Here is a 17,173-nt window from a genome sequence, read left to right as displayed (position 1 = left end):
CTTTTTTGCTCAAATTTTTTTCAACTTTTCTTTCTACATTCTACTGACCGAATTCGCCCGCGGGCGAAGGTTAGTTACAAGGTTAGTTGTTTCGAGCCTTAGTTTAGAAATTAAGTCATTCATGTCGTATATTAATAAAAAGAGTTTATTAATGCAACTAATTATAAAAACATGTATTTATATAAGTTATACTGCAAATTATATAAGTTGTAGTTGAAAGGTTTATTCACGTCAATAGTTGTTAGTTTTTAAAAGTTATGTTATAAAATGTTTTTCAGTACTAAGCTAATTTAGTTGTAGTATCGATTAGGTTGTAAATATTGGGTAAAATTTAGTTTATAAATTATTCAAAAATCTCATTTTTGTCCTGAATGAAGTTTAATCGAAATTAAAAAATTCTAAAAATAAAACAAATACGTTGTTCTATATTACTATCCGTTTGTAATAGTTAGAAAAAAGGAAATAAAGTATGTATAAAAAGTTTTATATGTTTTACACTTTTGTAGAACTTAATTAATTCTAAAAAGTAAAATGTTAATCTAGAAAAGTAACGTATAACAAGTAAAACTTTCTAACTAACTTTTCTTTAAACTTTCTAAAGTAACACAGTAATAATTTTCTAAACAACAACATACTAATGTTGCAAAAGCAAACAATTAGTTGAAGTGTTTTATAGTAGAAAAATGTAAATATTTATACTGCCTATAACATAATTAAATTGCGTAAAATGACTGATCGCTATTTTCAACAATATTAAAACTTGAAACTAATCAGAAAATAACTTATTTTATGTAAAAGAAACGTTTTGTCTATGTTACTAATAAAACTGCATTGTATCTGGTTCATATTTATTTTATTTTTTACTTGGTATTTAGTTTCGTTTTATTTTTTGAAACTATATTTCTTGCCTAAGCTTCTAGATTTTCTATTATAATTATCCGTTATAAATAATTTCAGTACTTGGTAACAAAATCTCACATATTTGTGAAATAAAATTAGCTCTGGGTCTTTTTTACAATAAATATTATAATTTTATTCTTTAACTTCAAAAATAGTTTATATAGAAAAAAGAAATACCTTAACATATTAAAATTAGTGAAAAGTATTATCTTTATAATTCAAAACCGAAAATGATAACAGAAGGTTTAGAAGTCTGTAATATTTTTATATTACATGTTTCAAAAACAATATACCTTTCTACTATCATAGTTTTGAATATATCTTAACTTGTTATAATATAAAAAAATAAAAATATTAAATAGAAATTAAATTAACTAAAGGTTTATTTTTACAATAAATATTATATTTTTATTTTTTAACTTCAAAAATAGTTTATATAGAAAAGAGAAATACCTAAACATATTAAAATTAGTTGAAAAGTATTATCTTTATAGTTCAAAACCGAAAATGATAACAGAAGGTTTTGAAGTCTGTAATATTTTTATATTACATGTTTCAAAAAACAATAACCCTTTCTACTATCATTGTTTTGAATATATCTTAACTTATTATAAGTATCAAGAGTTAAATATATTTTTCTGTTAAGGCTATTGATAGATTAAATTTAGAAACCCCAACAAACCTTATTAAAAATTTGTAAGAAAGACGATGCTAACTATTCGGCAGCACCGTTCAAAACTTAAGACATCATTATAATCGAAAAAAAGTCATTACTGTGGTATACTTTAAAAAAAATTTTGGATAAAAAAAAGGCATCCGACTTTCGTCGAACGCCTATGAAAAAATATAACAAAAAATTTTGGGTAAAAAAAAAAGGCATCCGACTTTCGTCGAACGACTTTGAAAAATATTGAAAAAAATTTTGGGTAAAAAAAAGGCATCCGACTTTCGTCGAACGCCTTTGAAAAAATATTGAAAAAAACTTTGGGTAAAAAAAAGGCATCCGACTTTCGTCGAACGCCTTTGAAAAAAACATAGAAAGAAAAGTTGAAAAAAATTTGAGCAAAAAAGGCCTCCGAATTCGCCCGCGGGCGAAGGTTAGTTACAAGGTTAGTTGTTTCGAGCCTTAGTTTAGAAATTAAGTCATTCATGTCGTATATTAATAAAAAGAGTTTATTAATGCAACTAATTATAAAAACATGTATTTATATAAGTTATACTGCAAATTATATAAGTTGTAGTTGAAAGGTTTATTCACGTCAATAGTTGTTAGTTTTTAAAAGTTATGTTATAAAATGTTTTTCAGTACTAAGCTAATTTAGTTGTAGTATCGATTAGGTTGTAAATATTGGGTAAAATTTAGTTTATAAATTATTCAAAAATCTCATTTTTGTCCTGAATGAAGTTTAATCGAAATTAAAAAATTCTAAAAATAAAACAAATACGTTGTTCTACATTACTATCCGTTTGTAATAGTTAGAAAAAAGGAAATAAAGTATGTATAAAAAGTTTTATATGTTTTACACTTTTGTAGAACTTAATTAATTCTAAAAAGTAAAATGTTAATCTAGAAAAGTAACGTATAACAAGTAAAACTTTCTAACTAACTTTTCTTTAAACTTTCTAAAGTAACACAGTAATAATTTTCTAAACAACAACATACTAATGTTGCAAAAGCAAACAATTAGTTGAAGTGTTTTATAGTAGAAAAATGTAAATATTTATACTGCCTATAACATAATTAAATTGCGTAAAATGACTGATCGCTATTTTCAACAATATTAAAACTTGAAACTAATCAGAAAATAACTTATTTTATGTAAAAGAAACGTTTTGTCTATGTTACTAATAAAACTGCATTGTATCTGGTTCATATTTATTTTATTTTTTACTTGGTATTTAGTTTCGTTTTATTTTTTGAAACTATATTTCTTGCCTAAGCTTCTAGATTTTCTATTATAATTATCCGTTATAAATAATTTCAGTACTTGGTAACAAAATCTCACATATTTGTGAAATAAAATTAGCTCTGGGTCTTTTTTACAATAAATATTATAATTTTATTCTTTAACTTCAAAAATAGTTTATATAGAAAAAAGAAATACCTTAACATATTAAAATTAGTGAAAAGTATTATCTTTATAATTCAAAACCGAAAATGATAACAGAAGGTTTAGAAGTCTGTAATATTTTTATATTACATGTTTCAAAAACAATATACCTTTCTACTATCATAGTTTTGAATATATCTTAACTTGTTATAATATAAAAAAATAAAAATATTAAATAGAAATTAAATTAACTAAAGGTTTATTTTTACAATAAATATTATATTTTTATTTTTTAACTTCAAAAATAGTTTATATAGAAAAGAGAAATACCTAAACATATTAAAATTAGTTGAAAAGTATTATCTTTATAGTTCAAAACCGAAAATGATAACAGAAGGTTTTGAAGTCTGTAATATTTTTATATTACATGTTTCAAAAAACAATAACCCTTTCTACTATCATTGTTTTGAATATATCTTAACTTATTATAAGTATCAAGAGTTAAATATATTTTTCTGTTAAGGCTATTGATAGATTAAATTTAGAAACCCCAACAAACCTTATTAAAAATTTGTAAGAAAGACGATGCTAACTATTCGGCAGCACCGTTCAAAACTTAAGACATCATTATAATCGAAAAAAAGTCATTACTGTGGTATACTTTAAAAAAAATTTTGGATAAAAAAAAGGCATCCGACTTTCGTCGAACGCCTATGAAAAAATATAACAAAAAATTTTGGGTAAAAAAAAAAGGCATCCGACTTTCGTCGAACGACTTTGAAAAATATTGAAAAAAATTTTGGGTAAAAAAAAGGCATCCGACTTTCGTCGAACGCCTTTGAAAAAATATTGAAAAAAACTTTGGGTAAAAAAAAGGCATCCGACTTTCGTCGAACGCCTTTGAAAAAAACATAGAAAGAAAAGTTGAAAAAAATTTGAGCAAAAAAGGCCTCCGAATTCGCCCGCGGGCGAAGGTTAGTTACAAGGTTAGTTGTTTCGAGCCTTAGTTTAGAAATTAAGTCATTCATGTCGTATATTAATAAAAAGAGTTTATTAATGCAACTAATTATAAAAACATGTATTTATATAAGTTATACTGCAAATTATATAAGTTGTAGTTGAAAGGTTTATTCACGTCAATAGTTGTTAGTTTTTAAAAGTTATGTTATAAAATGTTTTTCAGTACTAAGCTAATTTAGTTGTAGTATCGATTAGGTTGTAAATATTGGGTAAAATTTAGTTTATAAATTATTCAAAAATCTCATTTTTGTCCTGAATGAAGTTTAATCGAAATTAAAAAATTCTAAAAATAAAACAAATACGTTGTTCTACATTACTATCCGTTTGTAATAGTTAGAAAAAAGGAAATAAAGTATGTATAAAAAGTTTTATATGTTTTACACTTTTGTAGAACTTAATTAATTCTAAAAAGTAAAATGTTAATCTAGAAAAGTAACGTATAACAAGTAAAACTTTCTAACTAACTTTTCTTTAAACTTTCTAAAGTAACACAGTAATAATTTTCTAAACAACAACATACTAATGTTGCAAAAGCAAACAATTAGTTGAAGTGTTTTATAGTAGAAAAATGTAAATATTTATACTGCCTATAACATAATTAAATTGCGTAAAATGACTGATCGCTATTTTCAACAATATTAAAACTTGAAACTAATCAGAAAATAACTTATTTTATGTAAAAGAAACGTTTTGTCTATGTTACTAATAAAACTGCATTGTATCTGGTTCATATTTATTTTATTTTTTACTTGGTATTTAGTTTCGTTTTATTTTTTGAAACTATATTTCTTGCCTAAGCTTCTAGATTTTCTATTATAATTATCCGTTATAAATAATTTCAGTACTTGGTAACAAAATCTCACATATTTGTGAAATAAAATTAGCTCTGGGTCTTTTTTGCAATAAATATTATAATTTTATTCTTTAACTTCAAAAATAGTTTATATAGAAAAAAGAAATACCTTAACATATTAAAATTAGTGAAAAGTATTATCTTTATAATTCAAAACCGAAAATGATAACAGAAGGTTTAGAAGTCTGTAATATTTTTATATTACATGTTTCAAAAACAATATACCTTTCTACTATCATAGTTTTGAATATATCTTAACTTGTTATAATATAAAAAAATAAAAATATTAAATAGAAATTAAATTAACTAAAGGTTTATTTTTACAATAAATATTATATTTTTATTTTTTAACTTCAAAAATAGTTTATATAGAAAAGAGAAATACCTAAACATATTAAAATTAGTTGAAAAGTATTATCTTTATAGTTCAAAACCGAAAATGATAACAGAAGGTTTTGAAGTCTGTAATATTTTTATATTACATGTTTCAAAAAACAATAACCCTTTCTACTATCATTGTTTTGAATATATCTTAACTTATTATAAGTATCAAGAGTTAAATATATTTTTCTGTTAAGGCTATTGATAGATTAAATTTAGAAACCCCAACAAACCTTATTAAAAATTTGTAAGAAAGACGATGCTAACTATTCGGCAGCACCGTTCAAAACTTAAGACATCATTATAATCGAAAAAAAGTCATTACTGTGGTATACTTTAAAAAAAATTTTGGATAAAAAAAAGGCATCCGACTTTCGTCGAACGCCTATGAAAAAATATAACAAAAAATTTTGGGTAAAAAAAAAAGGCATCCGACTTTCGTCGAACGACTTTGAAAAATATTGAAAAAAATTTTGGGTAAAAAAAAGGCATCCGACTTTCGTCGAACGCCTTTGAAAAAATATTGAAAAAAACTTTGGGTAAAAAAAAGGCATCCGACTTTCGTCGAACGCCTTTGAAAAAAACATAGAAAGAAAAGTTGAAAAAAATTTGAGCAAAAAAGGCCTCCGAATTCGCCCGCGGGCGAATTCGGAGGCCTTTTTTGCTCAAATTTTTTTCAACTTTTCTTTCTACATTCTACTGACCGAATTCGCCCGCGGGCGAAGGTTAGTTACAAGGTTAGTTGTTTCGAGCCTTAGTTTAGAAATTAAGTCATTCATGTCGTATATTAATAAAAAGAGTTTATTAATGCAACTAATTATAAAAACATGTATTTATATAAGTTATACTGCAAATTATATAAGTTGTAGTTGAAAGGTTTATTCACGTCAATAGTTGTTAGTTTTTAAAAGTTATGTTATAAAATGTTTTTCAGTACTAAGCTAATTTAGTTGTAGTATCGATTAGGTTGTAAATATTGGGTAAAATTTAGTTTATAAATTATTCAAAAATCTCATTTTTGTCCTGAATGAAGTTTAATCGAAATTAAAAAATTCTAAAAATAAAACAAATACGTTGTTCTATATTACTATCCGTTTGTAATAGTTAGAAAAAAGGAAATAAAGTATGTATAAAAAGTTTTATATGTTTTACACTTTTGTAGAACTTAATTAATTCTAAAAAGTAAAATGTTAATCTAGAAAAGTAACGTATAACAAGTAAAACTTTCTAACTAACTTTTCTTTAAACTTTCTAAAGTAACACAGTAATAATTTTCTAAACAACAACATACTAATGTTGCAAAAGCAAACAATTAGTTGAAGTGTTTTATAGTAGAAAAATGTAAATATTTATACTGCCTATAACATAATTAAATTGCGTAAAATGACTGATCGCTATTTTCAACAATATTAAAACTTGAAACTAATCAGAAAATAACTTATTTTATGTAAAAGAAACGTTTTGTCTATGTTACTAATAAAACTGCATTGTATCTGGTTCATATTTATTTTATTTTTTACTTGGTATTTAGTTTCGTTTTATTTTTTGAAACTATATTTCTTGCCTAAGCTTCTAGATTTTCTATTATAATTATCCGTTATAAATAATTTCAGTACTTGGTAACAAAATCTCACATATTTGTGAAATAAAATTAGCTCTGGGTCTTTTTTACAATAAATATTATAATTTTATTCTTTAACTTCAAAAATAGTTTATATAGAAAAAAGAAATACCTTAACATATTAAAATTAGTGAAAAGTATTATCTTTATAATTCAAAACCGAAAATGATAACAGAAGGTTTAGAAGTCTGTAATATTTTTATATTACATGTTTCAAAAACAATATACCTTTCTACTATCATAGTTTTGAATATATCTTAACTTGTTATAATATAAAAAAATAAAAATATTAAATAGAAATTAAATTAACTAAAGGTTTATTTTTACAATAAATATTATATTTTTATTTTTTAACTTCAAAAATAGTTTATATAGAAAAGAGAAATACCTAAACATATTAAAATTAGTTGAAAAGTATTATCTTTATAGTTCAAAACCGAAAATGATAACAGAAGGTTTTGAAGTCTGTAATATTTTTATATTACATGTTTCAAAAAACAATAACCCTTTCTACTATCATTGTTTTGAATATATCTTAACTTATTATAAGTATCAAGAGTTAAATATATTTTTCTGTTAAGGCTATTGATAGATTAAATTTAGAAACCCCAACAAACCTTATTAAAAATTTGTAAGAAAGACGATGCTAACTATTCGGCAGCACCGTTCAAAACTTAAGACATCATTATAATCGAAAAAAAGTCATTACTGTGGTATACTTTAAAAAAAATTTTGGATAAAAAAAAGGCATCCGACTTTCGTCGAACGCCTATGAAAAAATATAACAAAAAATTTTGGGTAAAAAAAAAAGGCATCCGACTTTCGTCGAACGACTTTGAAAAATATTGAAAAAAATTTTGGGTAAAAAAAAGGCATCCGACTTTCGTCGAACGCCTTTGAAAAAATATTGAAAAAAACTTTGGGTAAAAAAAAGGCATCCGACTTTCGTCGAACGCCTTTGAAAAAAACATAGAAAGAAAAGTTGAAAAAAATTTGAGCAAAAAAGGCCTCCGAATTCGCCCGCGGGCGAATTCGGAGGCCTTTTTTGCTCAAATTTTTTTCAACTTTTCTTTCTACATTCTACTGACCCTTCCTACAACCCAACATTTCATTTTCAACAACTTTTTCTAAAAAACACTCCCCCCTCTATTACAATTGCTTTCTCGGAGCTCCTGCTTCCCTTGCAAAACATTTCGCTTCTACTGACCTCTGACTTTCAAAGCTTAATTGAGATTAAGCCGATTTTTTACTTGTTACATTTTGAGTGATTCGCCTTAGCATTTTCTAGTATCTCGCCTACTCTGCTTCAGTCGCCCCGGCCGAACCTTCACCTCTAGAAATGCTTTAATCAATCATACTGCACTCAAACAGACTTTTTTCTGGGCTGAATCATGTCAGAGCTCGTTTATAAACTGCCTTCCGAGAGACCGGCTTTTATGCTCAATGGCTTGCTTAGGACGGTACCTGCCTTGCTCTCGCTTCACCTTCCCTCGCTACTTACTAAATGAGGTCTGCTATACGACCTTTAACGCTCAGCTGCGCTCTTTCGATGCCAGCTTGAGTCGACGGCCACGTCGACTCAAGCTATAATCTATATGCCTGCAAAAACACTGCCAGTTAACCCGCCTTGACGACGTCTACCCGCCTCGACGTCTAGGCTTTTCTTCAATAACCTTTGCATTATAAAATCCCTAAGCTGACTAGGTCGTCAGCTTGTCGTTTTTCAGAGTGAAAGCACTCTCTTAATAGTGTAATACTATGCATACGCGTATGATGCTCAAATGTTGGTGTTTAAAAACTTGTATTAAGCTACCTCAAGAGAGTCAAAAATGTTTCTACCTTCTTTCATAACATTTACTTGTTTAAACCATTACTTAACTTCTATCTTATACTCTTTATTTGTTTACCAACTACACTACGCACATCGATAAGGACACTAAGAGGTACGCATTTGCGTTAAGTACGCACTTAGATTAAAAATATTATTTTAATACTGAATGTAAACGTTTTAAATAACTATACTTTTTTTTGATGATATTAAAATCTGATTTCTATCAAAGAGTGCTGAAACTTGTTTATTTATTGATGGATATGATATCTAAAGAAGGCGACCACTGGTTTTATTATTCAAACAATTATGATTTTAGACAAGTAAGCCAGTGAAAAAACAACAAAATAAATACAAATATTTTAGTTATGAGTCTTTGAAAGAAACACATATAAAATAAATAGATAGAAATTTTCTGAATTAGTTTTTTTTTTTTAAAGCAAGTACATATCATGCTAATATCAACAAGTTTATCAATATGCTGAAAAGAAATAGACAACAATGTTATGAAAATAAAGATGTAAAAAGCTTGAGTGAATCTTATATACAAAGTAAGACTATTTAAGATTTTATCCTATTTATTTTGTTTTACTTTCTAATTTTTAAGAAGTAAAGAATTAATCACCTTTTTGTTATTTACTAAGTAATCTCATATTAAATGATAAGTTTAAATATTGCATCTCTAGATTTTGTAGCAATACTTAATTTTAGAATGTAAAAAGTAAATTTTTAATACCTTTGAAAATATGTTTGAAAAACATAACTCTAATGTTCAAACTAGTCATATTAGTGAAAGTTTACTAAGCTCAGTATTTTATTTATTTAATTTAAATAACCCTAAATGTAGTATTTAAACGATAAACTGAACAAAAACTAAAGTCTTTCAACTTTTACGTAAAAAATGTTATATAAGTTATCATTTTTCAAACGTGTTCGTTTAAAGCTTTAAACTAGTACTGCATAATATATATGACAGGCCCGCAAATGTTAACAAAGTTGCAGATAACACAGCCCGCAATAAGTAAATCTGCAGCCAGAGAACGTGTAAACCTGGCTATGTTAACTCTAATACTTACACTAGACATTCTAGGCTTAATGTGGATAGATAAAAGAAAGATCTCGGTACAGTTTCAATGAAGCTAAAAATTACACTTGATAAATTATTAAAAAGTTCAATTCTTTTTCTCATTTGTTAAAGAAATAAGAACTTTGAGCAATTTTCGACTAAATAGTTATGAAATTATTATAAATGTTATATAAATAGAATAAGGTTAAAATGATTTGGCCCGCAAGGATCTATTTTTTACCACATCTGAAACGACGCCACCCTTCCTTAGTAAAATGCAATGTTAATTTAAAATATTGTATATAAAAGTCTTTGTATGTATCACAATAGAAAGGCTAAAATTTATAACAAGTTTATTAAAGACAAAAAACCAACAAAAAAAAAAGTAAACAAATAAAGAGTATAAAAAAAAAACTGTGCGAAATATTACGTCATAAAGGTTTTAAATAGCAGACATACTGACGTTTTCTTTACCGTGAAGATCTTCTCTGTACCTCTTTGACTTTTTTGCTTTCTTTATTTTGTATCCTAAATATAAACAAATTGTTGTCATACAAGTAGTATAAAAGTTTAATAAGTAACAAATAAAATCATAACTTCAATTTTTCTAGTAGTTATTGTATATATAAATTACTGAATAAATTTGTTAAATTAAATTGAAGTAAAATATAAGTTGTTCAACAATAAATCAAATAGCATATCATTTTTATTTTATTAATAGACAGTACAAACTGTTTCTCTATCGTATATAAACACCATTAAAAAACTTATGTTATCAAAGTTTACAGTCATACTTTTTTTAATATACGTGTAAAATTAAGTTTAATAAAACCTTACAATTAAGTTTTAAACTTTATAAAACTAATTTGTTAATTGAAATTGTATCAACACATCAGGTAACTCTTGTTTATTTAATAACTACTAACTTAAATATTTTAATAAAGTATTTCTGACAAAATCTGTTTTTTGATTATCAAACTATATCACAAATTTTTCAAAATAAATTCAGTAACAATTACCTGAATAAATTGATCCAAATATGAACATGCAGAAAAGAGCAATAGAAACACCAAACAACGCGTTCAACGCGGTCAGGGCTGAATCTGAATCAAGCTCGTTGCCAAGGAAATTCACTGAAAACACCTCACCGACCTCGCCACCGTCAGGTTTCTCAGGAGGAAGTACTGTAAAATGAGGTTGAAATGATTTTAAGTATAACATTATTGATCCCAAATACAGCACTTTTTCATTTTCAAATGTTCCAAGTTCTTGTTTCAAAGGTAATTTGAGAAATTTACGTTGTTTATAAATCATTTTTTACCAAAAATACACTAACATAAGCATCATTTAAATCGTGCAACTCAGTTTGGCTTCTTAAAAATCAAGTTGAGCACTAAAAATAGATTAAAATTTTACCCATAAAATATTATAAGAACAAAATTACAAAAAATAAACTGTTGTAAGATTGTACAAAAACTTGCTACTTAGTTAAAAAGGTTGTTAAAAGTCAAACTATGCTTGAACAAAGTCTATAACCAACCAGGGTCGAGGTTGACGTTTCTTTCGCAATATTGCAGCTCTTCGACGCCACCCGACGGAAATTTGTTTTCCCTCACAATCTGCTTGTAACATTCAACCGATTGTTTCGCCACCCTCGTCAGCTGAGGATCGCTGAAGTTCAACCAGTGCATGCCGAACCTTGGAAAGAAATATCGATTTTGATAAAAATAATTCAACGATTAAATAGCATAAACAATTTAAAATCAATGAAAAATAAAAACATAAAGTAATAAAAAACTTGATGAACAAAGAACACCAAGTTTTTACTTTTTTGTAAAAGCAACAAGTAATTTAACAATGCTTAGCGAGTTTTTTATAATTGAGCTAAGAAGTAGATAGTATAAACATTCGAGTTGTAAAACGATATAAAATCACAAATTAATTTATTAAGTCTGTAATATTACGAAAATATAAATGTTCTAGACAAGATATGTTTTAAAAAAAGTGATTTGTTATTTATTTAAACAGAAATAGATACAAAAGTAACAACTTTAAACCTTTCATCATAACCAGATTGCCATTCAAAATTGTCCATTAAAGACCAAGCAGTGTATCCTTTTACATTAACACCATCTTCATTTATTGCTGTTTGTTTATTAGTATAAATTAATATGTTGATTCTTAGTAGTCTTATACTCTATGTGTTCTTAGTCGTAAACAAAGTTTAAGTAGTTAGTATTGTTTATTTTTGTAGAGTTCTTTAAAACCTATTATGATTCTAGTCAGAGTTTAAACTTTAAATAAATTAAACTAGAGTAAAATATAGCATATTTTGTATAAACAAAGTAAAGAAACTCATCAATTCGTTAAGTTAGAACAATATAAACAAAATAGTTATAAATAATTGTCAAGTTAAATACAAGGTAAATACTTAAAACAAATGAAAAAAAATGTCATAAAGCCTTCAACACTTACTTTAATACAATACCTAAATAAAAAATTATTTCAAAACCTTTAAGAACTTCGTTGAGGTAACCGACGTAATACTCCTTCCTCCAATAATCGTCCAGTTCATGGGAATCTCCCCCTTCAGAAACTCCGTTCTCGGTGATTATAATTTCCGGGTCGTTGTATTTTTCTTTGATGTAGTTCAGCAGCCGTCTCACTCCCCACGGAACCTTTTTGAATATTGTTTAAGACGTGTTGTTAAGTAGTATCTGATTGTTTTAGTTCTCTGGTATAACTTTAAACAAAATTATATTTTTCTCTTTTAATTTTCTTAAAAGTAGAATCAAATAAATATGTACATAAGGTTAACTAATTGTTTTAAAAGTTAATGTGAGTGTACATACTTCCATTAAATTTAGAAGCGTGTATGAGTTGTTTGTTTAAACAAACATAAACTACATAAAATAGTCAAACAACCAAGGTTCTTCAAATTTTTATAAATCATAACTTATGCAGTACTTTCAAATATAAAATATGCAAATCCTATATTTATTTCAACGTGCGTTTCAAAGTAAAAAACGCTTTTATAAATAAGACAAAATTAAAAAAATATTTTTTACACATTTAAAAACAATCTAAAAACATATACTTATTAATTATAACATACAAAATCGTTTACTTTTAATTCCAAAAAAAAAACAGTTACCTCAAATAACCAAACGGATTTAGCTGTGGGCCACGTGTAATCATTCTGGTTTCCGCATTCCCTGTCGTCATAGTAACCTACCACGTCATCGCTGGCGGGTTTGAAAGTGTTGTAGGCGAGGTTGGTGGTGTAGTGGTTGAGACCGAAGAAATCCGAAGATCCCCTTATCATGTCCTTCTCTTCGGAGGTGAACGAGGGCAGTCGTGATTCCGACAATCCCTGCTGCGTCGATCTTTCACCAATCAGTGTCTTGGAAAAAAAATTACTAAACATAATTTCCCTTAGCAATCTTCGACATTTGACACTCGAATATTTAAAAAAACGGTTTAAAGATAAACTTTATTAAAACTACGGTTTTGAGTTTACTAATAAGTAGTACCACCAATGTCTGAGAAATTAAATTTTATTTGCAATTTGGTAAAGACTTTTAGTATATTAAAATATGACAGTTGACAGTGTAAAATCTGGGAAAATACCCCTATTTAAATATGTTTAATAGTACTATATTGACTTTACTGACTGAAAGACAGCAATATTTATAAATTTAGTTTATCAGATATCAAATTTATAATAACAAAAATAAAACATTGATAAATTCTCACACTAAAACAAATATTTAGACAAAGAAAGAATACTTGTAATTTTAAAATTATCACTTTACTTGAAGCTACTTGGTTTGTATAGAATTAAAAACAATATATCAATCCACCTTCATGATATCGGGGTAATCCCCGTCGACGAAGATGGGTTTCGCCCACCACCCGAGGAAGAAGTCCAGCAGGTTGTCCCTGGCAACGTGGTCCTGCATCTTGTGGGGGTTCCTCGGTTCGGTCCAGTCGCAGTTCATTGTTATTCCGACTTTGCCGCCCTGCGTCGACTTGTACTTGTCCGCGTACAACCTGGTATTATTTGTTCAACTTTTGTTGTAATTTTGATAATACAAAAAACTTATTTATATTACATAAAATTTTTTAAAGTATTTAAACCAAATAAATGCTCAAACAAACCTGTAAGCCATGGCGTGGGCCCTGATGACGTTGTGGCCGGCCTTGTAGTCGAAATCGCCGGACATTCTCAAGTTGGGGGAATGTATGCCCTCACCGTAGCCCAGCCTGGTGAACACCCACGGCTCGTTGAAGGTTATCCACCTCTTCACCCGGTCCCCGAACAACCGGAAGCACAGGTTTTGTTTTTTAAATCTACTGTATAGAGAAAGTTTTAATTAAAACACAACAAAGCTATTCAAGTACTAATTGATAAGGTTTTACAAAGAAAATAACTACTGAACTTTTTTTTTCCAATTAATAAGACTCTATTTATTGTTTTTTATTGTTTAACTAAGAGGTCGGCAATCTGCGGCCTCCAAGCCAAATGCAGCCCTCTAAGTCAAAATCTGCGGCCTGCGAGCTACTTGTAATCAAAGGTTATACACTTTAAAAATAATAAAAATCATAGTTTTTATAATAAAAACTACAGTTAGGCGGATAATTCAATAAAAACTTTTTATTAGTTCCCTACTAGTGCTTTATTTGCACATTCTGATTTTAAACAATATTTTTCTACTGATTTCTTGAACTTTTTTAAATATAAGCGGCATTCAAATACTTTTTTCTAAATAATGCTGCCCTCGAGCAATTATTCTTTAGAAAGTTGGCCAGCGAGTTGCATAAGGCTGCGACCCCTGGTTTTACTATTTAAATAATTATGATTTCAGACAACTAAGCCAGTTAAAAAACAACAACATATGTACAAATATTTAAGTTATGAGTCTTTGAAAAAAACTCATATAAAATAAATAGATAGAAATTTTCTGAATTAATTTTTTATTTTTTTTTAAAGCTAGTACATATCATACTATTATCAACAAGTTTATCAATATGTTAAAAAGAAATAGACAACAATGTTCTGAAAATAAAGATGCAAAAAGTTTGAGTGAATCTTATAAACAAAGTAAGACTATTTAAGATTTTATCCTATTTATTTTGTTTTAGTTTCTAATTATTTTAGAAGTAAAGAATTAATCATCTTTTTGGTATTTGCTAAATAATCTCATTTTAAATGATAAGTTTAAATATTGCACCTTTAGATTTTGTAGCAATACTTAAATTTAGAATGTTTTTAGATTTCAAAAAAGTAAAGTTTTAATAGCTTTTAAAACATGTTTAAAAAACAAAAATCAAATGTTCAAACTAGTCTTTAAAACTTTTATATATGGTATATTTTTTAGATGAATCCAGTATCAAACAAAGAAAAATTGTTTCAGAATATAGAGTTAAAAAGTTATTGCTAGAAGAAGATATTTTGGACGAAATAAACGATCATATTAAACATATTGATGTTCAAAATGTCACTTTGGTTTACACTTTAGCAAAATTTTACGACTTGCGGTACCTTGCAAAGCTCGCATTGCGCCTTATTGATAGTTGTTTCCCTAGTGTAGTTGAAACAGAAAACTTTTTAAATCTAGACTTCCATATGCTAGTTAAAATACTCGGAAGTTCTAACTTGAATATTCACTCAGAAATTGAAGTATCCAATTCGTTAATAGTTTGGTTGAAACACAACAATGAAGAACGCAGCAAGTTCGCAGAACAATTGTTACACAAGGTTCGTCTGACTCTACTGTCTCAATACGAAATGCAGCATTTTGTAAACAGCCTGTCACCGTTAGGTGTGACTAAAGAGCTCGTTGAAACGTTGAAAGAGGTAAACGGCAGAAAAGTTCTTCTAAAAAAACCAAGCTGTTACCGCACGAGAAGGTGTTGCGACCACGACCAGTTTGACGTCATAATGTGCGGAGGTTACAAACGCAACGGTCACGAAGTTCTCAGGTGCGCGTACCGAATCGAATGCCGTCACAACTTGCACAAAACAAAAAGGCTGCCTTCGATGATTGCGGGACGGTGCGGTTCAATCGCCGTGTATTTGAAAGGCGACGTTTACTTGATCGGCGGTGAGGACAGCTCCGGGCGCACGACGTCAATTCACAAGTACTCGCGCGCGACCGGGACGTGGAGCGAGCTGAACTTCGACATGATCGACGGCCGGATCGGAACGTGCGCTTGCTCCTTTATTGATAGAATCTTCGTGGTCGGAGGAGGCAGCTGGCTTGGAAACGCCACCAACTCCTGCTGCTATTTCAACGACGACGGGTTCAAAGAAGTGCGCGCAATGGAAAGCGCGAGACGCCGTTCCGCTTGCGTGGTTTTTCGGGGAAAGGTGGTAGTTTCGGGTGGTGTTTCGGGTGGTGTTTCGGGTCGCATGCTGAAAAGCGTTGAGGCGTACGACGTTTTCGGCGATGAATGGTCGGCAATGCCCGACATGATACACGCAAGAAGTGATCACAGCCTGATTGTTGCCACCAACAAAATGTTTGTAGTTGGAGATTGCACGATACCGTGCGAGGTGTACGACACCACTTTTAAAGAATTTGTTTTCTTCACCAACGACGATGATTTTCCTTTTAACAAAGTGTTGTGCTTTAAAAGGAAAATTTATCTGTTTCCGCACGAAGATTCTGTATTTTGCTACGATCTTGACGAAGATTGTCTGTGGAAATACGAAGATATTGACGAAACATATGATTATAGAAACTATTGTTGTGTAAAGGTACCTTCGTTTAAAAGAAAACTTTCTAGTTGGTGTAAAAAAGTCAATTCACAACAAAAAAACTAAGAAAACAAGTTTTTATTTCTCAAAATCATTGTCGTTGTGAATTTACTTTTTTAGGTTTAGAACGTATATTTTTAATTGCAAAAAAATGTGTAATTTTAATATGATAGCTGATTTTATAAACTTAATAGTTTTAAATGTAATGTTCACTTTTAAGTTGATAATACGAGTATAGCGATGTTTTTAAAGTTTTATTTTTTTTTTTTAACAAAACTTAATTAGGTTTTAAAAATTTAACTATTTTCTAATACTTATGAATAAAAAATAAGGTTTTTTACAGGAGACAACTGATTAAAATCAAATATAATAGTTTTTTGTTCCTGTTTAATAAAAATTAAACTTTACGTAATAAATGGTTCTTAAATACTACGAATGATCGGTTTGTTATTAATAGAATTAAAAATATTTGAAAATAATAATTTATAGTTTAATTTATTCTATCTAATTTTTTTTAATTGATTTTTTTTTTTTTTGATAAGTTTTTTTTTTAGGGTAAAATCTGTACCGAATCGAATGCCGTCACAACTTGCACAAAACAAAAAGGCTGCCTTCGATGATTGCGGGACGGTGCGGTTCAATCGCCGTGTATTTGAAAAGCGACGTTTACTTGATCGGCGGTGAGGACAG

General features: G+C 28.3%; 1 protein-coding gene across 1 annotated transcript in view; it reads right to left on the bottom strand.

The window, feature by feature from the left end:
- The window catches only part of LOC145832580 (lactase/phlorizin hydrolase-like), a 63,755-nt gene extending 48,474 nt beyond the window's left edge, over window positions 1-15,281 (bottom strand). The window contains exons 1-5 of the mRNA XM_082939894.1: window positions 15,226-15,281; window positions 13,882-14,076; window positions 13,584-13,773; window positions 12,875-13,123; window positions 12,233-12,398 (exon numbers count right to left, since the gene is read on the bottom strand). Of these exons, the coding sequence (XP_082796020.1) occupies window positions 12,233-12,398; window positions 12,875-13,123; window positions 13,584-13,773; window positions 13,882-14,076; window positions 15,226-15,281 (856 nt within the window). The remainder of the gene's footprint in view (window positions 1-12,232; window positions 12,399-12,874; window positions 13,124-13,583; window positions 13,774-13,881; window positions 14,077-15,225) is intronic.
- Between the last annotated feature and the right edge of the window lie 1,892 nt (window positions 15,282-17,173).

Source organism: Thalia democratica, chromosome 3, assembly GCF_965202585.1.
Source record: "Thalia democratica chromosome 3, ktThaDemo2.hap1.1, whole genome shotgun sequence".
Taxonomy (NCBI): Eukaryota; Metazoa; Chordata; class Thaliacea; order Salpida; family Salpidae; genus Thalia; species Thalia democratica.
The sequence above is the reverse complement of the archived record's forward strand: the minus strand, read 5'-3'. Positions and strand labels throughout refer to the sequence as shown.